General features: G+C 44.0%; 1 protein-coding gene across 5 annotated transcripts in view; it reads right to left on the bottom strand.

Annotated features, from left to right (window-relative positions):
• myo1b (myosin IB) overlaps positions 1 to 27,075 on the bottom strand; it is a 52,351-nt gene that overhangs the window by 11,409 nt on the left and 13,867 nt on the right. For 4 of the 5 annotated variants that reach the window (XM_039599957.1, XM_039599958.1, XM_039599960.1 and 1 more), the window contains exons 4-16: positions 16,841 to 16,935; positions 14,364 to 14,468; positions 12,836 to 12,882; positions 11,321 to 11,384; positions 9,657 to 9,755; positions 8,746 to 8,849; positions 6,521 to 6,668; positions 5,816 to 5,934; positions 5,202 to 5,288; positions 5,030 to 5,095; positions 1,930 to 2,034; positions 732 to 794; positions 171 to 371 (exon numbers count right to left, since the gene is read on the bottom strand). In XM_039599957.1, the coding sequence (XP_039455891.1) occupies positions 171 to 371; positions 732 to 794; positions 1,930 to 2,034; positions 5,030 to 5,095; positions 5,202 to 5,288; positions 5,816 to 5,934; positions 6,521 to 6,668; positions 8,746 to 8,849; positions 9,657 to 9,755; positions 11,321 to 11,384; positions 12,836 to 12,882; positions 14,364 to 14,468; positions 16,841 to 16,935 (1,303 nt within the window). Of the gene's footprint in view, positions 1 to 170; positions 372 to 731; positions 795 to 1,929; positions 2,035 to 5,029; positions 5,096 to 5,201; positions 5,289 to 5,815; positions 5,935 to 6,520; positions 6,669 to 8,745; positions 8,850 to 9,656; positions 9,756 to 11,320; positions 11,385 to 12,835; positions 12,883 to 14,363; positions 14,469 to 16,840; positions 16,936 to 26,853; positions 27,056 to 27,075 lie in introns of those variants that run through there. The other variant, XM_039599959.1, reaches the window with a different exon arrangement.

The following is a 27,075-nucleotide window of genomic DNA, read 5'->3' as shown; positions in this document are numbered from 1 at the left end:
TTTCTGTGTAATTACACTTTGATATTATCCTATGGCAGAATTTCACTCTGTCCCATGCAAAAATTCATAATATTACATAATTTGCCCACATTAATCTCCATATCAATTTGTTAACATGTGTTGTTTTTTTTAACATATCCATCAGCTGTTATTGTTGCTGCCTCGGGTACCTTGCCGGCGTAGTGCTGGATGCGGAAGCAGTTGTGCGGCAGGCTGTGGTCGTTGAGGAACTTTGAGTTCTTGTTCAGCCGACTCTCAAAGTGCTGGTGGTCCGCACAGATGGTGTTCAGTTTGTCCAGGAAGGTCTCATCAGTGACCGTCCCCGGCCTCAGACACTCCTCATCCAGCATGGCCAAGATGCCGTTTTGATTCTGGCACAAACAAAAGAAGGTTTAGGGTCAAACTTCTGAAGTGTTCAATGTAGAAATGTGTTATTCTGTCATGATTCATTTGTTTCTCAGTGCTGAACAATCGGATTCACCTGTTCACAACAGCTCGGATAATCATCCCATTTTGCTAAGACAACGTCAGACTTAAAATCAGCTTTAGTGATGAACTGGTTTTCAATAACAATACCGATCATAAGGTTACACAGGAGGTTTACGTCACCTCTGGAGTCACAGAACAGGAGAAATCGCCCCAGATTTAACCAAAGTTAGTGCTTCGAGGTTGTTCCAGAGAAACATAAGTTTGGAAAACATCAAAAGCCAAGAACAGACACAGCGACTCACGTTCTCAATCAGGTCACAGATGATGGCATTGTTGAAATATTCAATGTTGGTCCACTCGATGCCCTGTGACAAATGCATAAACAGAGGTATACAGACATTTGTGTACATTTCAGAAACAGGGAGTGATATACGCTGCATGTGGGAGAGCTCAGCACAGCACGTGCATTTTCAGCGTGCACCTCACTCTCATCTATCACCTTTACCAAGTATTCGTGTGCTGCGGTTAGAGAGACACATGTTGCAGCACTTAATATTTACATGGGCGTAATGAGAACAAATGCTCAGGGAAGAAAAAAAAAACAAGAGACTTCGGTTGGTCACAGATCTCGTTTCTTTCATCTTGAACTCGAGTGCATTTACTGAAAATTATTTAATCAGGATAAACTGATGCGCTTCCATCAGTTCTGAAGCCATAATTGTCCTCGGTGCTTTGATGTTATGTCCTACAGGCGTCCTCCTGTGCGCCGTCTCCCTCACATCAAGGCCAGAGTCCCTTTGGAGGCTCAAAGGAGGAACACTTTCAATCTTGCCCTCTCAGAAAGGTTCACTGGGCCTTGAAAAAACGATTTAGCAGCCATCAACTTCACTGCTACTAACGGCTTGGTAACATAGGTTGGGGTAAGCAATTGGACAGATATTTTGGAGGGGGGAGGGGGCGGATGCACAGGAGGCATAGCTTGAACTGACGGGTGGCCGGCCACATTCCTGATTGGTAATCCTCCCTTCTTGCTCCAGCACTGCGGTATTTTCCCATGCAGTATACTGGAGAGAGGCCAGGAGTGGAATATCATTGGTGGTGGTGTTAGTAGGGAAGTGGCGTGGGGGTCACTACCGCTGCACTCATACACAGAGCTCGGAAAACAAACAGAGCCTAAAAGGCCCGCAGCGGGGAGTGTTTACTCTCGCCGGAGCGAAAGACCATTTCCGTCCCCAAGAATCCACAGAGGGAAGATGTGAAGGGAATAAATGAAGAGGGTGTTTCATGACAGAGACACGCGTGAAGTAATAATGTGTCTGCTCAAAGGGCGAGGCTTGTGGAGCTTAAACAGATGAGCGACAAGCTCAAGTTGAGCTCACGCTGCGATAATAAGCTGTCAGCGCAACAAAGGTGTGCAGAGCGCCGACACGTAGACTGATGCAGATGCACAGTCTGCACAGCTGTGCTGGTCAGATCCCAGAGTTCACCATTCACACTTACCTCTCTGACATACTCTTCCTGCTCCTCACGCAGGGTCAGCTCGATGAAGATCTGCTGCAGTTTCTCGTTGCAGTAGTTGATGATGAACTGCTCAAAGCTGTTGTCCTGTGGGTGCAGCACCAAGAGGATAAAAACAGTCAGAACCTGCTTCTGTTAATGTGTTGATTCATCTGCATTTCAGTCTGCTGAGTGGCTTAATAATGGGTTGGAAGAAGGTAGGACAGGTGGAACATCTACATATCTGGATAAATATCCAACATCCAGCTGTTTATAAGTACTACACTTCAGGAATCGATGTCTGAAGGATCATCTTTCATTGTATTAAAAGCTTATCTGTCAAATCTGCTTCAGCTTCTACGACCTCTTGGCTAACTGAGACTCATCCTTCATATCCATTTCCACTGGATTTGTCTGTTCAATTCACTTTTCCAAGCTAATTTCCTGTTGTGTTTTATTAAAGAGTACGGTTGCACCTGCGCATCCTGGAAGCGAATTCATATGCTCAACAGCTGCACAGCTGCTTTCAGAAAACCTTCTCAGAAAACGAAGAGTAAAGCACGACTGTAACCTAGCATCACTTGATGTCGCTGCACGCACTGACACTTTTTACTCTTCTGCAGTTTGAAAGGCCGTACCTCTGAAATGACACCAGTGATAATAAGTTTGAACAGCAGCTCGTTCCTTCTGTCTGAGGATTTGCTAACTCATTCTCCGACTGAGCACACACCTAATCAGTCTGGACGTTGAACAATGGATACCAGGAAGGGTTGTAATAATACAAGATAATGACAAATTCTTATCAGAACACGTTCCTGTAAACTGTCTTGGATTAGATTTTATTAAACATTGATGGAGCGTTGACTATATAACAGCCTCGACCACTTTTAATCCCACAGCATTCACTTATTATTGTCGTCAATCATGACGGTGTTTAGTGGTGAGTCATGCTTCTTGGCACACTGGGTTAGGTTAACATTTAATTGCTACGGTTAGAGGTTCAAAGCCAGATTAGTCCAACAGCTCGGAGTAGAGGACAAACCAAGGTTCTCAGTGACCAGGAAACAGGATCCACAGCTACAAGTGGATCACTTTTTAAAAAAATGTCCTTTTACTGAGAAACCAAAAGGTTGTGTGTGTACACACACACACACACACACACACACACACACACACACACACACACGCACGCACGCACGCACACGCCGGCTCCAAAGTGGCAGCAGATGCGTGGCTGAAACATTTAAAAGAAACCAAAACTATTTTATCTACAGTCGATGTTTTTATGACAAGTGGTTAATATTCATTCAAGGAAATAACAATAAAAATGCCTTCACGTTCACTGACTTTCTTCACATCGTACTTTATGTGTTAATGTGTTACAAAATGAAAACAAAAAAAATGTATTAAAGGATTACATTATTGTTATTTTTATTACTGTATATGACTTCTTGACATTTCTCCTTTGTTACATCTGCTCTGTACTGTTTACGTAGAAATTAAAGGTAAACTAATTGTTAAAATTAGAGTCTTTATTGAACCTTCAGAGAAAAAACTGAAATTAATTATAAATATATTATGAATATATAAATATGTTCTAATTTGCATTGTTTGTGCTGCACTTGGCATTTTTGTGCATTTTCTGAAAAAAGTTGTTTGTTTTTTTTTCATTTTAGGAAAAAAACCCCAAACAAACAAAAAAACGAGATGAAAATGAGACCGACTGGCTCCATGTTTGAATAATAAACATTTAGCCAAAATTAACAATGTTGCAAGTCTTCCTCTGAAGCTCAGTAACTAATATGTTATACCATGTTATTTTGTTTAAAGTAAAATCTAACACATGATCGTTTTATGATGCTTTTAATATGCTGCGAGCTACGTTTTGACCAAGCTAAGGGCGAAAGTGTCACGATTGTTGGTATGGTCTGTGTCAAATATCAGCATGATATAAATAACTGAAAGTAAATACATTTCCATATCTCAAAAATAACGATCCATTTTTAAACTAATAACTTTCTGTTATCCTGTTTAAAAACTGGAGCCAAATAAAGACTCAGTAATCAGCTTTCAGTCTTATTGAAACGTTAAAAACCTGATTGTTCTGAAAAAGCATTTAATTCAACACTCATTAATATGAATGGTTTAAACATGGTAGAAACACCTGTCAGTGCAACAAACAATAAGCCTGAGAGCTTCACATTCTTCATGACTGTTATACATGTAGGATTTACTGCAGGCCTGTTGTATTAGAGTGCATTGCTGTAAACTCTGTGTGCTGATTGAACTGACTTAAACAGACTGTGACTTTGGCTTCTCCAACCTCCTTTCAGCCGTGTGGCTCTGCTGCACACGAGGAGCCCTGAATCGTCTTTAACGGGGAGGTGAATTAAGGAGTTTAGATCACAGCATGCTCGCGGCCACAGCAAACAGGTGCAGGTGTTACTTACTCCATTCTGGTGACCCACACACAACAACAATGAGAGGAGAGGAAGGACTCGAGAGTGAGTGGGGTGAATGAGCAGGGATAGGAACAACACATGAACGGGGGATCGTGCATCAGAACAAAGAAACTTTTAATGCCGTTTACAGTGTGTTCAAACTCTGTGTCACATATTTACATGCATTGCTGTCTATGTGGCCTTTGGTGCATTACTTTGTATGCAGTTAGCCCCATTTATGCTATCTATTCCACGTCTCGCTGTAATATGTGATGTTAATGCTGAGAATCAAAATCACCTTTGACTGTGTAACAACAGCATGAATACGACGTGCAGAGTGTGGTGAGCAGTGCGCTGATGTAAAGGCAATGTTCCTGCTGTGAAATGCAGGTTTTCAGAATTGAAACCACTTTTCCACAAAAATAATTTCAACCCCAAGAGCAACAACAAAAACTGAACTAATTTGATCTCAGTGTGGTTTTATCAGCTCTACGTTTCTGCTGATAAGCTCCACACAGGTACCAAAACATGCACGCAAACGGCCGAGGGCAAAATTCTTTTCTTTGTAATAAAAATGTTTGGGTGGTCCGACTGTGTCCTTGTGGCCTGTCAGGACAAAAAAAAAAAAAAAAAAGGCTGGTCTGAGCTGCTATTTGTCTTACCTCAAATATCTCAAAGCCATAGATGTCCAGGACACCCATGACCTTGTGCCGAGCTTTAGTTTGTGCCTGCAGGGACATAACATTGGTACCATTAGGAATAAAGTACAGCAGTGGAGTCGATTTAAATAAATAAATTAAAAAGAGAAATACAAAGATGCCTGACATCACTTACTTGTATGCTTTCATTGATTCTGGTAACCAGCCAGCTGAACAAGCGACTGTAGAGATTTTTGGCAAGGGCATCTCGGGCATAGTAGGCCTGTGAGTGAAGACACTGTTAATGGTGAAGCGACAATAAAGCGAACCAGCAGAAATGATTCATTTTATTGCATATCTGCAGACTTTAACTAACCTTGTTCCTTAAAAATGCTATTGTGGCTACACTGATTCAAAGAAAGCCGCCGGCAGAGAGCAGAGGCCATACATGAACGGAAATATGAGTATTATAAAGTCAGGTTAATACTCTAAACCCTTTCCTCGTCTGTTCTGGGCACACAGGACCCGTGTTTGCAGCATTAATGTTATATGAAGAGTCTGAGTGAACCCACTAACCTCGAAAATATGACCTACATTTGAATTTCCAGGAGGAATACTGCACATCTATAACGCAGACGTTTTCATGTAGAAGTGACACGGATCAGAGTCGGCAGCCGGTAAAGCAAGTCAAGGGGAAGAAATGGCCCTTTGGTTTTTATGCATTGTGATCCCGTGTGTGTGCGTGTGTGCACGTGTGTGCGTGTAATAAGCAGGTGAAAGTGGTGAAAGAGATGCAAGTCTGTCTCTGACCTGGGCCACGTTCAGCGTAGTGGAGACTTTCTCCATTTTAGCCTCTACTGTGCGGTAGCTGAACGCCCTCTCCAGCACCGACTGCTCGATCCCCAGCAGCTCACACATCTCCTTCAAATCTGCAAAGCAGCCACAGAAAACGGATAAAGACACAAAGAAAATGCTTCTGCAGACATCAGGTCTCACCTTGTTATGGTTCTTATTCTACATTTGATTTGAATCAGAGGGTAACGTTATAAGGAAGCTGTGAGGAGGAAGCATCAGCCCTCCTCAGCATTTGTGTTTTATTCCCGACAATGAGGTGTTCCCACCGGCAGAGTGAGGGGAAAAGCAAAAACAGAGGACTCATCTGAATAACATGTTGCAGCTGATTATTAACAATGTAGTCTTTGATTCAAATGTGAAAAAAAAAGAAGAGGAAAGCATGGTTGTCCAAGAGTCACTGAGGGAAAAATGCAAATGAATGATTTCCCTAAAAAGAGCAGCTGTGAGAGTGAAACTCTTGTCACGCAAATCATAACACACAAATATTGTTTGAGGACCACAAGCTGCCAACAGGGGACAGTGACTGTAGACCAGGCCCAGTGAGCATTGAGTCAAAAGGGTTAAATGAAAGGAAAAATATTCACATTAACTCCTCTGAATAAAAAACAACAATCACAGTGTAAAATATGTCAGATGAAGGCGTAACAGCATCAAGCTCACCATTTTTGTCTTTGACGCGGCTCTCGTCGGTGCCGTTGCAGCGCGACTCTGGCTTGAACTCTATGTTGCCGAGCTTCAGCACAGCTGCCACCAGCTCCAGCACCGACTGCACCTCGTCCTCCATGAAGCCCACGATCTGCATGGCGTTCTGGAAGAGGGCGAGAAGAGGGAAAAGACAGAAACAGCGTCACCAAGGCATTGATGTTCCTGCAACTTGGTGCAGAGGGGAACACCTACAAACATCACACATAACCTCCTGACGGCTGACAGGTAAAGTGGATAGCACTGATTATATCTTCATCACGGCCTCTGTTAGTGGGCGGGATATGTCAGAGAGAGGGGGAACATTTTGTCCTTGTTAGAAGCAGGAATAATGCTCAAGCGTAAGGAGTGTGTTTGATGAAACTGGGTCAGCTCTTGTGGGGTGTTCCCGATGTGCAGGGGTCAGTCTCTATCAAAAGTGGTCCAAGGTAGGAGAACCAGTGATAGAGTGGTGGGTGGCCAAGACACCCTTATGGTCGGCTTTTACTCCCACAGCAGCTCTTCAGTCCAAATCAACAGATGAGCTCAAAATGCAGAAAACGTTCTGATAGAAAGGTGTGAGAAACACAGAGCATCAGAGTTTGTTGTGTCTGGAGCTGCAGATCTGTCAGGGTCTCCATGCTGACCGTTGTCTGCTGCTGAAAGCACCAAGAATGGACACGTGACCACAGAGCAGAAGGTGGGCTGGTCTGATGAAACATGTGGATGGCTGGGTGAACATCTGGCACCAGGATGCATTATGGGAAGAAGGCCAGCCAGTGGGGACAGTGTAATGCTTTGAGCAATGTTCTGCTGGGAAACCTTGGGTTCTGCATCCATGTGGATGTTACTTTGACATGTACCATCTAACTAAGCATTGTTGCAGCCTTTCATGGAAACAGTGCTCCCTGATGGCTGTGGCAGGATAATGTGCCACAAATCAGAAATGGTTCAGGAACGGTTTGAGGAGCACAACTACCAGTTTGAGGAGTTGACTTGACCTTCAAATTCCACAGATCTCAATCCAGTCGAGCCATGTGCTGGACCAACACGTGGAGGCCCCACCTCATAGCATACAGGACTTACAGGATCTACAGCTGGGTCCAGATACAGCATACCTTCAGGGGTGGAGTCCATGCCTCGATGAGTCAGGAGGACCAACACAATACAAGGCAGGTGCTGATAATGTTGTGCCTGATTGGTGTACATCACTGCTCTGTGAGCACCGTGATCAGTGCTCTCACGATGAGTTGTATACTTGAATACACTCTATATACACAAAAGCAAAAACCTATCAAACATATCAGCACAATCTATCATAACACCTGAAATCATGTATTTGAATATTTAAATCTCTTTAACAGAATCCCGGTCCATCATATTACAGTCAAACTTCCTCTTCCTGCATCACAAACACAGAGCGGTGAATGGTGACAAACGATGATGGTGAATTCATGAATCAGAAACATTTAATCAAACATCAAAAAAATAAACATTTAGGAAAAGAAAGCTCCGTGTGGTGGGGTCATTGTTCGGAGGGAATGTCGTCTTGTGCTTCCTGTGGTGAAACGCAGCTGCAGCAGGAACAGCGTTAAAAACTCTGTGGGAGTCGATGAGAAGCAGGATGTGAGGAGGGGGAAACGAGTACAGTAAAGTGTGACAGAGCAGACTGTAGGGGCTTATACAGTAGCTGAGGAAAGCATGCTGAAACAGGCCTAATGACACAGCACAGCAGATAGCAGAGAGCTTCTTCCAGACACAACACCCTCTGTGTTACCATCAATAAGGCTGAGAAGACGCGACACCGCAAAGACAAAATACCACATATTTGTGCAGAGCTCCAATAAGAGGAAACGGCTCTCTTTTCTCCTGTGGGTTTCTGCATTAGTGTTTTTGGAGGTTTTCCTGAGTTTAATCAGTACAAACCAGTCTTTAATCCACCTTTAAGATCAAAGTTCACCTGGTTTTGCAACAGGTGGGAGGGCCGCTGGCGTGAAGTGTTTACATAACCAGCAATACCGACGCCAATGCACGTTTGTTCTTTCATGGAGATAACAGGACAATCAGACCTCCTCGCTCTGCTGCGCCACGCCGAGTTAATAGAAATCCCGTAGAGAGGAAAGTCTGTGCCAAACGTCACGGAGGGTGAGGCGCAGCTTCAGGGCTCCACCAGTCATATAGACACATATATGCGCTCTACTCACTCTGACTGTCCTGAAGTTGGCCGCATCATCCAGCCCATTGACCGCAGCAGAGTCCAGGCTCAGGTAGTTGTACTTGCTAAAGTCCCGGTCCAGCTTTAGCTTCCCTGTGACACACAAACCATGTGGCTGTCATTTAAACTCTTCATGCAGCGCACCTACACTCCTGCCAGCTGCCCCATAAAATCCAACACAGCTCTGTGAGCTGACAGAAGATGCTGAATTCAATTACTGGTTAAAGAAACACAACTGATGGAGTTGCCTTAGAAATTTTAGAAAAATGTGTCTGACCCCTGGGGTATCGCCCTCCGTCAGTTCTTACACGGTGTAGTCAAACACTGAGCTACTGCTGTGAACATTATGCTGGAAGATCAGATTGCCCTCTTTAAAGGCCTCCTATCATTTAGTAGAGAAATCTATTCCTCTTCCTCTGTGTCAGATTTCATTCATAGCAGCATTAACAACAGCTAAAGCGAGCCTCAGTGATGTGTGCGCTCTGGAGTCAATGACCATTATATTGTTCTCCTTTGTTAAGAACATTAAACAATGGCCCCTGCAGCAGAAACACAAACAGAGCGAGTGGGTTTCACTCAGTCTTTGTTCTCGTGGTGTTTATTAGGCAGGAAGGGTGACTTATTAATGCGTTAGCCATGTGTTCATGCAGCTGCATGATCGGGGGTCAAAGATTGGCACATTTAAAAAGTATACACACGTTAAACTTAAGAGTAAGCAGAACACCCGTCGATGGGCAGGCCTATTTTTTTAATTCATGCTGCTAGCATCCAGAGACGTGCACATTCTGAGGCCTTTTTTCCGATTCTCAAAGCGGCATTTATCTCAGATCCAAGATCCCGACAGCTCTCCGTTCCTGTCCAGGCCACCATTCGACCAGCTTTTCCAGCAGTTTTACTCACTGAGCGTGTCGTCTGAGGCTCCAGACAGAAGCTGATAAAAGACGTGGAAGTTCCTCTCTCCTCTCGGCTGTTTCACCACACGTGACTTCTCTAGCAGATCTAAAAAAAGAAAGAAAGAAAAAACAAAAGGAAACAATGACACACAAAGTCAAACCAGAAGCCTGCGCAGGAAATCCTTCTGCTGCCACTCTCAGGTGCCCCCAGCAGTAAATATCGAGCCTCAGGAATTAAAGCTGTATTTATAGAGCTCGACTGGGATCCTCGTCCAGCGATGGTTTTTTCAGTCTCCAAGGTGACCAAACCAATATTGGTAATTATCTCTGTGTGCAAACACCACAGGAAGAAACCCCACGAACGATATCAGACGTCAGCCCTTTCTCCTGGGCTGGAACCCAGTGCACCTGATTAAAGAGGGACCCATCATGCTCTCACCACATCAGGAGGAGTACGATTTAATTAAAGCCCGACTGTGCTGCTCAGCAACATCACAGGCTGAATAAGCACTCAATTTGTCTATTTTTAAAAAACAGCTTATTTTAGGAAATTTGAAGAGTTTGTTGTACTCAAGTGAAACAAACTGACCATAGTGACCGGGACCAAAAATCAGAAGGAAATAAAAACTGCTCCTGGCAATTTTCAGCACTTAAGGCCGTTTAAACACTGACTCACAGATCTGTGGCCGTGGATCCACTGCAAGCACCAAACTAGAGAGGCCTCTGCAGACCTGGGGCCGTCGGGGCTAGCAGCGGATCGGGCCCAACGTGAATTTGTGACACCCACCGGCCACGAATCACGTAAGTGGCTCTGTAAGAGCTTGCACATCAATAATACAACATCCACGACTGAGTGACTGTCAGCAGCAATACAGAGCTGTGATAAAAGATACAGAGAGGACAAGACAAGCCACTGAAAAGCAGTTCCTCTATCACAAACACAGAGGGAGGGCAGCGAACAGCATCTCTTTACCCTAAGTGACCTGAGCACAGCCACGTCCAGCCACACTCATTACTCAGCTTTACTTTGAAGAGGAGGAAGGATTCCACTTTCTGCTGCAAAGCCTCCTGAACAGCGTTTATTTAATGCTCCCTCAGCCTCAGATAAGCAAACACACATTAAAGCATCAGTGCGGGGACAATATGGTGTTATGTTGTGACTAAAGGCATGCCAAAAATGTCTCCCCACTATCATTACCAACGCTACTGAGAACTGCCTTCTCATAAATTATAACCAGCTATTCTCGGCCGTAGGAAGCAGCGAAGGCTCCGAGGATGTACGTCTAAAACATAATGAGCAGAGAGGAATCCATCCAGGCCTGCCCTGGAAGAGCGGCCGTGTAGCTAGCCAGCTCAGTCTGAAGAAGTCACATGTCAGCAGCTGCTTTTCACAGACCATCTCTGTGTCCGAGTGACTCAGGCGAGCAGACAGAGGTTCATTTGTGCCTCGGCCGTCAGCTTCTGTCTTTGTTTCTGTGACCTCTGCCGGGGAAACCAGCACAGACAAAACAATGTGAACAGAGGCGAGATCAAACCAAAACACTGCCAAGGAGCCTAGGGGAGAAAGACGGAGGCTGGAATGACGGCGTTTTGGGAGGAATGCCATTTACAAATATTTAAAATATCAATCAGGGAAAAAAAAAAAAGCTTTCTTTCCATTTTATTACTCACAGTTACTGATGACTCCGCCCAGGGGATCTCCTTTGAAGTCAAACTCAATGTCCATGTACTTTCCCTGAGGGTCAAAGAGCAGCAGTTAGATGGAAACTTACATTTTGTGTCTTTTATTGCCGTTGTCTATTTTTTTAAAAATCATATAGATTTAATCAGCTGGACTAACAACTCCAGCCGGCGATCCTAACACCTAAAGATAACAGGGAGGCATAACCTCTTTTTAAAAAATGACATTCAGGCCTTTTTTCTGACTCTCTCTGAAACCTGGAAGTTGAGACAGAGAGTCCTGTGTTTGGGCTTTTTCCCCTCCTCTGATGTATTAATAGCAGACAGCTCCTCTGAACAGGCCAAGCTCTGCTGGTAAGTGGGTTTTAGCCAAACTCAATAAGCCTGCTGCACTCAGCAAAATGAAGAGCCAGCTTGACTTATAGTTTTCTGATTAACCGATGGCGCTCTGATGAGCTGATATCTGGTGAGCGGGCCTGAGGTTGCTGCAAAGGTTAGCTAAATATAAACAGATCAGGGTCATAATCCGTTATAATGCTCAGTGCTACAACTGCATGTCCGTGCACCGGCATGTGCTGCCATCTAAAAGTAGGCAGATGATTAAAAACCGTGTGCACAGTGACACAAAAACTGGGACACGACAGGTACGTTGGCAGTTAGCCTGCGAGCTGGCACACGCTGGGAGAATCGCTTTCTTTTACAATAATCGAGCGCTCAGGCACAAGAAGGAAAACAAAGTTCAGTCCTGGGGGGTGGGGTGTTACTGAAATACTTTTTTTGGATGGACTGCCAGCTGCTAAGATGAAGTGACTTTTCTCTTTGAAGAAACTGCAGCTAACTAAACATTCATGTTAGAAACATTTAGAAATGAACAGCAATGGAAATCACAGGCGCTCCAAGGAGATCAGACGTCCCCAAAATACTGAACCGGGCCGTTTGAGGAAAACAAAGGAAATAAAAAGTAAAAACCGTCTCTTTTTACACTGAATCACCCTTATGACGCCAGACCTATGTTAGAGGTAGGCATTAAATTTCTCCTGCTTTCCCAACAACCAGATTCAGAGAGATACGAGACGCAGAGGAATGGGCGGCGCAGTGTAGGTGAAAGGCCTCGTCCTGCATGCTTTATGTAAAGAGCATTTCCTGAGGCATGTGCACATGTACTATATCAAATGTGCAAGGCCTGCTCAGACTCAGGGGCGTGTGGGCCGGTCTACTGGGAAGATCCAGGGTCTCAGATTACATGGGAACACAGGGAGGACACCACTTGGTACTAACACAAAGAAATATCACCTGTATTTAAAAAAAAACCCACATGCACATGTATGATAGCTAACGTCAAACTAACTCACATACATGAAAACACCTTCAGGTATTGGAGTTGCCATATAAAACACAAACAGTGTAACCACACAGGACATGCACACAAAGTATTCAAGAATGAGTGTCACTCATTAGTAACGAGATCATCTTTCCAAACCACAGAAGCTCATCCTGCATACTTACAAATCTGGAAGAGTTGTCATTTCTTACAGTTTTGGCATTTCCAAAAGCTGAAGAGAGGAAAAAGGGAACAAAACAGACACAAATAATTAAACAAATGGATTCAGAAAGCATTGCAAATAATGCAAATAACTTCAGAATGAAGTTACCACCGATGCATCACAGAGAGGCCATTAAGAATATTCAAAACCTTCATAATGATCCCTAACCTCGCGCCCGAGTCCAGCTAGCTGTCAATCATACATGGCCTGGATGTCAAAGCCATTTGTACTGATGAAGCTCCATAATTCTGGGTGGATTAAGCAAAGCACCAGGGCTTTCCAGGCTTAGGGCGGGCTGAACCTTGATGTCACGCCATGTTCAAAAAGTGCTTCAATACGTGCTCCTGCTTGTAAATAAACGTAACTAAAGTTTCATTAAATATTCATTTGTGTGTATGACAGAAACAACTTTGTGGTTTGTGCACAATCAGGCCTTTCAGAACATCTCCCTGTAACGACGACCTTTCCATTGGCTTCACACCACACTTCTACATAAAGATGCCATTAACGTGTCACGCATCACAGCGCTATTAGCATAACTGCTTAATTGCTGATAACAGCTGATTAATGTGCGTTTAAGTCGGCGGTTACTGTGAATGTGTGGGCTGCTAGTCTGGCACAATGGCAGCCAGAGGGAGAGGAGGACGGGGACGGCGAGGGCTGGAGGAAGATAAAGAGACGTAAATGAAAAGAAACCGAGGGCGACAAAGAATGAAACCAACACATATCGTGTCGCAGAGAGGGAGCGTGACGGATCCGTCGTGTTTAGCAGCGCGCCTCTGTTCCCTTTCCCCCTTCTCAGCGTTAGGGCAATTAGATTGACGTGAGCTAAACTCTTGCAGATGTGCGGGGTTTTTTGCAGCAACCCGGGCATACAACTTCATCATTCATGGGCATTTCCTGTCCACTGCCCCCAATTAAAATACAGCTGTTTGCGTGCCAGAACTGAGCTGTGGGAATGAGTGTGTGTGTGTGTGTGTGTAGCGTCCCGTTTAGCTACGAAAATAAAAGAGTGTATTATACAGTATTTATAAGATCCCTAAAGTTATTTTGCGGATGAGTTAACTTGTCTGTGATTACATTTTCCATGGTTATATCATCATCTGTGTTTACGGATTAGCTAAGCTAGCTAAAAGAAATGTTTTGTAGGTTGTGTGTCTAACTGCCAGGAGCTTTGCATTTGCATTTTTGTTTTGTTCTGCTGTATTCTCCATTTGGAAATCAAGCCAAAATATCAAAGACCATCATTAAACGCTCTCATACAGCGGGCAGCAGTTTGCAGTGTATTTACAGTCGGGCTGCAAATATCCTGCACAGCGTTCTTGTTTCCTAAACGCTGAGTAAAGAAAGCTGCTTTTCTCAGCTGCACTTTGAAGATCTCTTGAATTAGAGCAGCTCTGGCAACCCCTCAACACACATCCACCCTCCAAACGTGAACTTCACACAACCCAGCTCCCGAATTGGGACGCAGCTTGGGCATCTTCACTCACCCTCCAGCACAGGATTGGACTGCAGCAGCTGTTCCTTGACCTTATTCACCTCGTGGCCCTTCCCACACACCGCTGCCACATACGACATTACCAGCTTACTGGCCTCTGAAACACACACACACACACACAAAGATAAATATAATGTGATTCACATGACGGAGGGACAAGTGCAGAGATGTCTACCCGTCTCACCATTCCCTATAAAAATCCCCCTTACATCATCTCCCCCGACAGCCATCAGAGCAGGGTGTGGATCGTTTGTTAGTCCAAGGGTGCAGAGCAGAGGAGGAGGTCCCATTATAAAGACTTGCTTTGTTAAATTACATGATGACCAGAATTGCATCACATTATCATCATTCATACTATGATTACATTGAAAGCCAGGGGAAAGCACGGGAATAAAACTTTCTGTGGAGCTGAAAGTGATTTAAAAAGCTCCAGCACAGCGAACTGCAACTAAGACACGTTTCCTCCCAAAATAATTTTCTGCTTGGCTCAAAAAGCTGCTTGTCCTGTGTGAACAAGCGACAAGCCTCGTTGGACGACGGCTGGCATCAGGATCGTCTCTCCTGACCAGAGAGAGGACGGTGACACAGAACCAGCGATGCGTGCGCCGTGAAGGACCTTCACAGCAGTCGTCGGTGCAGATTCCTGACTAGTCTGGCAAACAGCTCGGGACACGCTCGTACTTTTATCTAAATGTAGACAAATCTTTTCTGAGTTACAAGCTGAGGGCTTTAATCCTCACGTTATCTCTCAGGTTAGGAAAGTAAACTTACTCCGTCTGCAGACAATAAAAACTGTTATGTCTCCTGCACACTGAGATGGCATCCGATAATAATTTTGGTCACATCCCCTTTATAGAAGCCACAGTCAGACAGAGCCTGATAAAAGAAACCCCTATCACACTTTAATGTCAATGACCCATATCGATAGGGTTGGTTTTGATGGCCTCATTTCACTGCAGAGCTTCGGGGCTGATGAGATTACCGAAATCCAAATTTATCTCCGACTTGGCTGCAGAAACAGCTCCTCGGAGTAGCTTTTTCTTTTCCCTCCAACAACCAGGAGAGGTTTGGAGCTGGAATAACGTCTGGTGCATCATACAGAACAGAACACGATCGGTCTGACTGCACTGTGCCCCCGTGGTGGACGCCACTGATGTATCACCGAGAAATAATCCTGATTATGGATAACATATATTCCTGACAGAGGCTGCAGGGAAAGTTATGCTGGGAACTCGGAGCTCCTGTCAGAGATCAGCATAGCAAAAGTTATCACGTTATCAGGACAGGTTACACAAAGGAAATATACTGATATGCTGGAACTTCTTAGCTTTAATAATAATGTATTTAAATACTAACTTCAAGCTAACATTCACTAGTTAACCTTGTAAAGCCTCAAACATTCGTAGATATTTTATTTAAACTTGTGTTTATTGAACCTGATTAAAAAAAAAAGTTTTCATTTTTGTGTAATTTGTTGCTTAAACATGTGCTGTTCAGTTTATTTAGGAGGGAAGAAAAATAACACCGATGATGTAGAGGTCTAAAAAAAACTCCTCAAACATGCGACACACTGGGCAGCACAGGGTTAAAATATCATGGATCAGTTCTGATGGCGAGTTGATGAATAAAGTAAAGCTTTAGAAAAATGAAAACATAGCAGCCTGAGGTTATTACAGTTGTTTTGCATAGTGCATGTATGAATTCTGTACAGCTTACTCGGGCTGCTGATTCGTCTCACCGAGCCAGAACGTTCTTCGGGACAACGTTGGCCGTGTGCACGGGTCAGAGTTTGAATTCAGAGTATGAATGAATGTCTGTCGCTGCACTGAGCTGGAACTTTATGAGCAGACTGCAGCAGCACTCCCAGAGCCGACACGCAGTCAGATACATACTGCTGTTACCTGTGACACAGCACTGCACAGGAAATACCATTCCTCCTGTGTTCCTGTACGGTATGTGAAACTGCTCCAGAACATGGATACACCATCATAAAAACCACACAATATGGAAAAAAGCTTCATCATAGTATTTCCAGTCGGATGGAAAGTCCAGCCTTTAAGTATTCGTAACAGTGTGAATGTTGCTGCTTGGCTCTGAATATTCATTATTGCACAAATATGAGGAAGCCACAGCCGTGTGCTGTAATATGTCTACCGCCATGACTTTATGTGAACAGAGTCATTATCTAGTTTCATGTACCAACATGATGTTCTCAAAACAAAGCTGACATCAGCTCCCTTTTATGGAGGCATTACATCCCACAGCCCTTATCGGCTTCTTTACAAATAAGTTATGACTACATTTAAAACAAAAGCCTGCAAACAAGAACCGCTGAGCACATGAAGTGTTACATACTCTGTTAAAGCCTGATTAAAGGTGTTCCTTCAGTGCGGTGGGGTGATCCTGAATGTGAACGTGCTCCGATGTTATGACACAACAAAGAAATGTTAAAAAAAACTGAGCATTTACCAGTTTTCCCAGCTCCGCTCTCCCCTGTGATGAGAATGCACTGGTCCTTGTCCTGGTCCCTCAGCGAGCGGTAGGCCTCGTCTGCCAAAGCGTAGCTGGAAAAGCACAAACCCAAAAGCCCCCACGTTACATTTGCACACAGCTCACTGATGTTCACGTATATTCTCTGACATTTTGTGGGTGAGGGCAGTTAGAGGTCGTTCACAGACGCTGCACGCTTATGTGCCAGGCTGCATGGCGTCTACCCTAATCAACAGCACGTGGGATCACTGGCTTGGATCGGGACATCTTGGACATGCACAGAAGTGCAGTGAGCTGCAGCTTTATTTGGCTGGTCTGTCCTCGGGATTTGGCTCTGACAAAACTTAATTACTAAAACGATGTCACAGCGACTCTGATTTGTTGTATATTTATACACATATTGAAACCTTTACATATAAAATGCATTTTTAGGAATCTGCCTGCTTTAATAAAATCTTGAAAGGAGCTCGAATAATGAAAGCAGTCGATGTGAAACCAACCTGGGTGGATAATTAATGACACAAAGGTTAAAAAAAAAAAAAGAGGTGGAGAAATGAAACCTACTTCTTACATTCTGGGACAACGACACAAAGGAAAAGTGAAACTGCAGTTTCGCCCCCACTCAGTTCCACAACAATATATTATTTGTTCTCTTAATGCAGGAAATCCCTTGTGATGGTCTGAGAGAAGGGTGTGGATGAACGAGGGCCATATCACAGTGACAGCTTTTTATCTCATGAGGCTAACTGGTCTGTAATTCTGACGCGATATGCCCACAAAGACGGAGCGCTAAGGGAGAGGCCTGCAACAATAACTGTTTACAGCTTCCATTTGACGAGCAAACAGTCGTTCACAGCACGGCAAGAGCTGCGTTCCAACTTTCTCCCCTCACAGGGCACGAGACGGCAGATCAGCTGTTCCTGCCCAGACTTTGGCTTTTGTCATTCAGGAATTTGGTCCAAAGCAGTGTGTGTGTGTGTGTGTGTGTGTGTGTGTGTGTGTGTGTGTGTGTGTGTGTGTGTGTGTGTGTGTGTGTGTGTGTGTGTGTGTGTGTGTGTGTGTGTGTGTGTGTGTGTGTGGGGACACAGTGGATTTGCAATATCGGATCATCTAAGACCTCCATTATGAGCTCCGGCAGGATTAAAGAAAGTCTGGATGTATTGTGGGGTGTCACTGGAAAGAAAGTGGGATAACACATCTGGTCAAATTTTGTCTTAAGCTCATTTCAAACAGACGACCTTGCTGCTCACGTGCCCCCGAGCAAGACAAGAGTCCCTAAGATCTCTACACATACAACAAGACTCTCTTAGTTCTGATAACATTGAAAGCATCAAGGTCTTAATCTCCCAGCTTTTCGAGTATCAAGCAAAGATCAACATCTTTAAGTCTTACATTTCACATTGAGTAAAGGGTAAACATAGCTCTAGGTAATTTTGGAGGAATGCTTCAGAAACAGCCTCTCCCCAGCATCTAATTTGCTCTTATTCCTTGCCTGGAGGGTGGGAACACTCGAAAAGTCCCAGGTCTCGGTAATATCCCAAATCAAGAATTTCTATGCACAAAGTGCACCCGACGTGACTGCAGGGAGGAATGTGACATTCACAGATGCTGACACGCAGCACTACCATTGGGCACTGGGTCTGAAATCTGAACTCCAACGCTTGCTGAGGTTACATTTATTTGTAGAGGCAATGCTGTTGTCAGATTCAAGTACTCTGCACATCAAAATGAACCCCAACCATCTGGCTTTAAAACCGGTTAAATGAGGTTCAAAGCGATTTCTAAAGGAAGTGTCATCATTCGAGTTTGTGCAAAGGCTGTCCGGCATCATTCTGTAATTCCTGCTCCAACTTTCAGAAATCCACCAAGACGTGGAAAATGAAACTCCTGCCTAAATCTAATTTTGGGTGAAGCAGCGAATGCATTAGCGAGGCCGGGGCTGCACGGAGCCGAACTTTAAAGCGTGCAATCACACTCTGAACTAACACTGACCCCTGATTTGCAAAGAAGTTGATTGCTAGTAGGAAGCCATGACAGAGAGAGTGCCAGAGATAGACAGCCTAGTGAATGTACTCCAGACCACAATATGAAGTTAAAGCTCAGGCAGGCTAATGGAGCTTAAGGTTCTGCACCATCACACATTGATTTGGATCAGACCTCATTCAGCCCTGCTGCCAGGCCTCTCCTTTAACAGCCCCCAGTGCAGACCCGCAAACAATCCATAAGGTAATGGGCTATACTAGGGCAGCATTTCTCCTACTGACAGGCTGGTGTGGGTAGTAAATATAATTGTGAAATAATATGAAGGAACCTAGAGAGGGGTTTACAGCAATACATGAGAAACCATCCCACACCAAAGAACAAGACTCCAGTTAAACTCCCATTCAGTCCATTTATTTACTCTGGATTCTTGTAAATATGGCTAATAAATAAAAACCCAGAACTGCTGTAGGCATCCAGGACAAGTTTGCCAAGTCAAGTCAATTTCATTTATACAGCGCAAAATCACAACAACAGTCGCCTCACGGTGCTTTATTGTAGACCCTACGATAACACATACAGAGGAAAACCCAACAATCATATGACCCCCTATGAGCAAGCACTTTGGCGACAGTGGGAAGGAAAAACTCCCTTTTAACAGGAAGAAACCTCCGGAAGAACCAGGCTCAGGGAGGGGCGGGGCCATCTGCTGCAACCGGTTGGGGTGAGAGAAGGAAAACAGGATAAAGACATGCTGTGGAAGAGAGACAGAGGTTGATAACAAAAACACCCAGTGCATCATGGGAATCCCCGGCAGCCTACACCTATTGCAGCATAACTAAGGGAGGATGCAGGGTCACCTGGTCCAGCCCTAACTATATGCTTTAGCAAAAAGGAAAGTTTGAAGCCTAATCTTGAAAGTAGAGATAGTGTCTGTCTCCCGAATCCAAACTGGAAGTTGGTTCCACAGAAGAGGGGCCTGAAAACTGAAGGCTCTGCCTCCCATTCTACTTTTAAATACTCTAGGAACAACAAGTAGGCCTGCAGTGTGAGAGCGAAGTGCTCTAATAGGGTGATATGGTACTACAAGGTCCTTAAGATAAGATGGGGCCTGATTATTTAAGACCTTGAATGTGAGGAGCAGGATTTTGAATTCTGGATTTAAGGGAAGCCAATAGGTTTATAGATACAGTCATATCTGAGGGTTACACTTCCGTCGTCCCGTGGATTTATTTCCACGCATCCTCAAGGTCAGAAACACTACATTCAGTTAATTTCAGATTCAAAGTTTTTACATGGAACTGAAACCAACTTCCAGCTAGCAGCATTAATTTTTTTCTGTCCCCAATAGCAACAAATGTGGTTTTTCTGCCCAGACAAGTATAAGCCTCTAATTCAATCCCCACCCCCACAAGCTCTGATCACACCCCCTGCCCTCTCCTGTACACCAATCCAACGGGGTTGCATGGATGAGACTTGCCACAGGACATTACGTCACTGCTGAAAATGGCAGCAGAGCACAGCAGATGTCTGCTTTGTGAAAACACTCCTGTTGCCTGACCCGATCCTGACAATGAGCAAACCATCACACAATTATCTCCCCCCCAGAGGAAGCCTGTGGGCCCGGGGGAAGGGGCGAGTGTACCAGGAGAGGGCAGGGGGCGTGAAATAGGCGAGTGGGAGGTCTTTTGCCACGGACTTGTCCCAGTGACACACACACACACACACACACACACACACACACACACACACACACACACACACACACACACACACACACACACACACACACACACACACACACACACACACACACACACACACACACACACACACACACACACACACACACACACACACACACACACACAGCTGGTCATATGAATATGAATAGCAATCGTGTAATTATAATATGAATAGAGGTCAGCAGAAACAAGCCACACCCAAACTTTCACTACATTTGCATCTTAAAATTAAAGAAATAAAACATTTAATCACCAGTAATTTGTCTCAACTAACAGTTTGTGATAATAAATTAATCTGTATTTTTATTAAATGGACAAAGGAACAAACAAACAAAAAAAAAGTGCATATTTACAAATAAGAGAGCAACATAAAGCCAGGAAATGAGTCTAAACAGCAATTAGAGTTGTGAAGTGATGAAGCATCAAGACCTTGAGAGAGAAAACAGAGACTGAGGTCTAAAAACCCCCCAGAGGTCTCCGTGATCAGTGCGTGGAGATGGGGGTTAGGCTGGGATAAGGCCTTGGGCCGTGAGCGCTGCTTGGCACCTCCCCTAGACATCTGCCTGCAGGCTGTAATTTGGACGTGCACGTGGCAGCGGTGAACACAAAGCCACACTGGCATGAGGTAAGCAGCAGAAAATAGTGTAGTCAGTTCTTTTACCACCAGCCTCTGGTAGCACAGGAGGTTGGTGACCTGAATTTCAAGGGTGGAGTACTTTGAGGAGAGACTGAACATACTTTAATGTCATGGTGATGAAGTTGTAATGTATGGGCTGGAGCCCACCCAGCTACTGGAACATAAAAGGCTGTCCCCAATTAATGTTGGTCTTACTCGGGGGGCTCTTAGCCGTGTCATCATGCCGACTGGTAGCACGTTTGCAAAGTCATTTTCCAAACAGAGTTCCATATCTTGCCCTGCAGTAGTAGTTTTTGTTACTCGTTTCCATGCATAGGAGGGGGCAGCACAGTAGCCTGTGATCTCAGCGTGACCTGGCTCCTCTACAGGAAATCCGCCGGGATCCAAAGAAGAAGCCAAGGAAACAACTCTTTCCTGACGCTGTACGGCCAGGTGGAAGAGTGGGTGACTGTTGCAAGAAACCCGTGCACGCGCAAATTCAGTGGCACACGCTTGGAGAGTTTAACCTTGTGGTGTGGGTGGGCAAGGGAGCGGATATGCACATGCACACAAAAGATCTTGATCCTAACAGATGTGCACCATCTGCACACCAAGTAAAACAATGCTGTTCTGTAAAACAGGTGGTAAGGAAAAGATCAGCTCACAGGACGAGCATCTAACAAAGAAGACGCGAGAATATGATTACTGTCTTATAATCAAAGGAGGATTCGAAATGTGCAGCGTGCAAGGTGCAATAAGGAACACCTATAACTTACTAAATTGAAAGTTCATAGTTAAGCACAGCTGCCACAGCTCTATAATTTATTCAACACTAGGTCGTCTAAGACCTTGGCTAAATTGCTCATTGATACCATCCACCCATACATCAAACTTTGAAGGGGTCTACAGCTTTAATTTATTTTACCACACAGCAATTTAGTGTTCCAGAGCCGAGGAAAACACCAGTCCAAGCTGTTTATGTGATCAGTGAAAAAGCAGGAAATCAGCATGCTGAGCAAGGTAGCAAACATCCTCAAAGACGTATTCAAGCAAAGAATTTTATCAATCTGTTGCATCAGGCTTTTGTGAATATGCATGCTTTAATACATATCTTTCATGCACACATATTCAAATCTATAATAAAAGGTTTGTTAAAATGGTAAAATGGTTTGACTGAATAGTGTCCTGAGAATTTATGCGAAGGTAAATTTTAAGGAAAGCAAAAGAACCTTGAAAGTAACAATTGTGTAAAAGACGACCACATGTGCAGAGCCGCAGACAGCGTGATGGAAAAAGCTTTTTATAGCTCCGAAAGCGCCGTCCAGTCAGGTTTGAGGACTTCGTCTCCTCAGGGCTCCTGGTCACTACAGGCTCAGAGGCCTTTAAATGCAAAACAAATCTCAGTATTGAAGTACGTGGCTGCTGGAACTGAGATAAACTTGTTCATTTATTTTGTTTCAGTGGGCGACAGATGAGGACTGCAGGTCGGCCGGTTTAGCACAAAGACTCTTGCTACCTGGCCATGCTGTTGTAATAAAGGTAGAAGATAAGGCTGCTTTGAAAGCAGCATTATCTGGATGGCAGCATATGCTCCAAAACATACAATCATACAGCATATGTGCAAGTCGCTAATGCTGAGCCATCGCAGACGCAGGCTTTTGAACCACGAGCTGACAGCAGGCCAGACGTTCCCTCTCTTCTTCGCCCAAAAGCTGCATTGCTGATGGTTTCCCATCATTTCAAATTTCGACTTGTTGGACACAACAGGACAAAATTGCTTCTCTCGAGTCTATATGCGCTAATAACACGTCTACTTTGTTTCTTGCTACGACGCCTCATTAAATCTTACATAATACACTGGTGTCAATCTAACTAATAAAATCTTCCTAGTCACAGTCATTTGCTTAATATGTAACCTTTGTTCTCAATAAATAAATGTTCTCGATGTCCAAGGTCTAAAATCCATGCAAAAATTTTTGTGCCTCTCGCCATGTCCAAGGTCTCAATGGGACATTCCTGGTTAAATAAAGGTTAAATAAAATAAAAAATCAAGCTTGGCCCTGATGATCAGCAGCATCCCTACAGTCGCTCCATGTAACGCCATCAGCTTGACCTTTGGGGCCTGGGGTCAGGCTCTTTAGGTGTGTCAGGTGTGGCTGGCAGTAATAATTCACACCTCACAGGCACATTTAGAAATACGAGTTTATATACTGATGGACATTGTTGTTATATCAACTGGTATAAAATATATATCAGAATGTAAATAAATTATCTGCCCCATAATAACACAAACCAGTTTCTTATTACTCCCAGTCTTGGTGAGATTATTATGTATGGCAGTTAATAAGACAGCAGTCTGTGGGTGTTTACTTTGTGTGTCTGTGTGTTGTTTTGGGCAGATAATACTTACTGAGCACCTGCAAAAAATTAATTAAAGCATGCGTGTGTGCTCGCTTCTATTGAGGGTCTTCAGCACACAATAATATAAATAAATCTTATTATTGTCAGAGATATAAGGTTGCACGCTGGAACAATATTGCACGCAGCTCATACGAGTCTTATCTATTTGCCTGCGTTTCGGTATGCCTCACATATTTTGTTATGCAAGCTGTGTACACAGATAAAAGCTGGGTACCCATTGTTCTGACTATGAATAGGCAGAGTTTACAATGGATTTGGACACTGACACAGAGGAAATCCATTTAAAAAAAAAATATGCTCACCGAAGCAATAACTATCAGCCGGAGCAGTGTTTAATCTGTATCGTGTTAAACTATTGGCAGGTAAATGTATTATCTTTGAAGACGGGGAAATTCCAAAGCTTTCTAAATTAAACACTGACAGCAGGGTTATTCGTTTTTAGTCTCATGGCATCCAAAAGATGAAATCTGCTAATGTAGAATTACAGCACAAATCAAAACCAGCACAGTCATATTTAACATATACCGTGTTTTTCATCTCACGGTTTGTAAGTGCAGTAACAACACGGGCCCAACGCGAGCAAGAAGCCCCGTCACTCCAGCAGGATGTAAGGGACGGCTCTCTTCAGGGGCAACGGGAGGTCATTACTGACATAACATCCGAAAAATAATTTGTTTAATCTGCATTTGTTAGCCATTTTTTCAGTTTTAACCTGATGGGCTGCTTGAGCTCCACAGGCTCCTAATCAGTGCGTGTACACTTTACTGTATTTTTCTAATGATATAAGCAGGTTAAGAGTACTGCCTGCATGCACGAATGCAGCGACTGATAAGAAATTCTCGCATTATCCAGTTGAACAAATTTGCATTTTATTCTTGGGTTGATGAGGTGGGTGGAAAAAGGAACACACACACACTTTTCCTATCGTCTCCTTAGTTTCACAGAGCTCACCATTACGCCAACACACATGCTGGAGAGGACTCACGCTGCCCACCTGAGTCAAAATGCCATTTCAACAAGTGCCCACTTAAATCCACCTACATACAGGTTCTAAGGTGCAACTTACCAAGGCGTCCTTGAACACAGTATTATAACACCAGAACAGTCCATGTGACTCGTTTGTTACCCAACAGCTCAAGCTGTATGGGGCCAAAAACGTGCAAATATCAAATAATATGTGCTGTGTCCATATTTCATATAATTTATAACATGCATATATGCACATATTGCCTTTTGGTTAGTGTTCCACAGCACTGGAAAAGCAAACACGGGTGTGATATCATCCTGCAGTAAATGACTCCGAAGTCCACATCCAGTAAGTAAACTTTTTTTTTTTAACCTTATCTTGTTCAAAATAAATCAAATACTAGCAGAAGTTGGAAATTTCTGGATCAGAGTGAAAAAAAATGGAAGTGAAAGCTGGAATCTGTGAGAAGGATGAAACAGTTTTTAAAACCTAAACTCGTAGGGTTAACTCGTTATACGTAGTGTAACTAAACATTACATGGGGTCGCATGGAGGGAACCGATATATGACTGTTATCAGGCAGGCACTACAGTTAGTTTACACGTAATATCCAACCTTTGACGTCGAGAGCACAAGTCTTTCCATTAAAAGTGTAATAACAGAATGATTTATGTAACCAGTGCTTCTAACAGATATGCTGCAGGTCCTTCGTATTATGCTTAATATGACTGGACCAGTGAAAAACAGGTCAAATCAAACACCTCTGCTTGAATTGTAATTCGATTCCTTTACTATTTTTATTAACTTTTGAGCGCCTCATGCTGAGACAAAGATCTTAATACTGATGTCAAACGTCTGTCAAAGCAGATTTTGGGGGAAGGCGGGCACAGACGTGACAGCTGGAAGTGCTGATGCACACCTTGGTGATGAACCTCTGTGGTCAGCACTTTAGTCAAAACTTCATTAAACCCTAGGAAAATGTGATCCTTGTCTTGACTGTCAGCACACAGTAGTGGTGGCTGCAGAGTACATGACACTGACTTTAATGTTTACTCCAAGCTTAAACAAAACTGTAACCTGACTAAGCCCATCCACGAGGTTTCACCTGATTACGCCCGACCTCGGTGCCCACATGCAGACTTCCGGGCACGACAAGGACAAAGTTTGTTCAGAGTTTCCAAAGAGGTAGCAAAAATGTGCATATACACAAATACATATGCACACGCACACACCTCAATCTGTGACTGGCTAAGTGGCAAGGGGCATACAATAAAGGACTCCAGGCCATCTGCATGCTGCTGCGCATGAAGAAAGGCCACTGATTAGTTCATCTCTAATGGGCTGCCTGTGTTTTGAAAGGAGGAAAACACCTGCCAGTTAATCACTGGGTGCCTCATCTGGGCAGGGAGCATTTTACTAAATTGGACAGCAGACAGAAGAGCGGACAGATTAATGTAGACGGGTGTGGCCGTGCAGCTCTGCAGAACTACGAACGAACTCTCCATCTGGGCTTGCATTCAGCCATTCTTATGAACAGAGAGAGAAAAAAATGGAAAAAGCAAGAAAGATTTACGGCCCCCTAAACTTCTTCAGTATTAAAAGGTGTTACGAGCCATTATGGGTAGAATTTACAGGCATACGTATTCAAAAGCATCTCTGGATATTGTAAAATCTTCCAGAGCAATATGCAGGTCGTGAATCAGACTGCACTGCTGCTCGATAACTGCTGCGCCGGTTTTCCTAAACTGATCAATATGTACTGCATGGCTCTCTGGCCTGGCATCAGCCACTGTTTATTCGTAATAATTATAATTAAGATGGGAGCTCAACAGTCAATTAGCCTACTTACAACATTACAGATAGGGGACCAGCTGCAGTTCAGCCTCCAGCTGATGTACACACATCACAATTTGTCTGGGGACCAAAGGAGCAGGTGCGAAATACGTTTCCACCTGGACGCCATCGATGTAGCTTACTCTTACAGCAAACGCACACCTCGTATACACAGAGTGAGGCAACAATAAACAACAGCACTAACCAATAGTAACGAGTTTTACCAAATCCATAATTGTCCTGTCCTGAATCAACTGAAGTCGCACATCTTCCACCATCACCCAAACACACCAGTGAACCCAGCGTCGAGAGAACTGTCATTTATACGCATCATTGTGTAACTGCAACAACTACTGCGTGAGGACGAGCATGTGTTTAACATGAGCCGACTCAGACTGAATATAAGACTGACACAGCGCCTCTGACATCACCTGATCTTCAGCATCAGGCATCGAGGAGCCAGAAGTGACCACGACATGATGCCGTCCATTTTCCACCATTAATGCGGCTTCATGCTTCTGGATCTTTAGGGCCTCCAAAGAACTGCGACCTTGTCTGCTGCAGCCTGTTCTGAGCTTCTGACTTTATACCGTATCAAGTGTCTAATGAGGATGAGAGATGGGAAGAGGAAGATTATACAACCCCCCTGTAGT

The sequence above is a fragment of the Oreochromis aureus genome, linkage group 16 (assembly GCF_013358895.1).
Source record: "Oreochromis aureus strain Israel breed Guangdong linkage group 16, ZZ_aureus, whole genome shotgun sequence".
Lineage (NCBI taxonomy): Eukaryota > Metazoa > Chordata > Actinopteri > Cichliformes > Cichlidae > Oreochromis > Oreochromis aureus.
The sequence above is the reverse complement of the archived record's forward strand: the minus strand, read 5'-3'. Positions and strand labels throughout refer to the sequence as shown.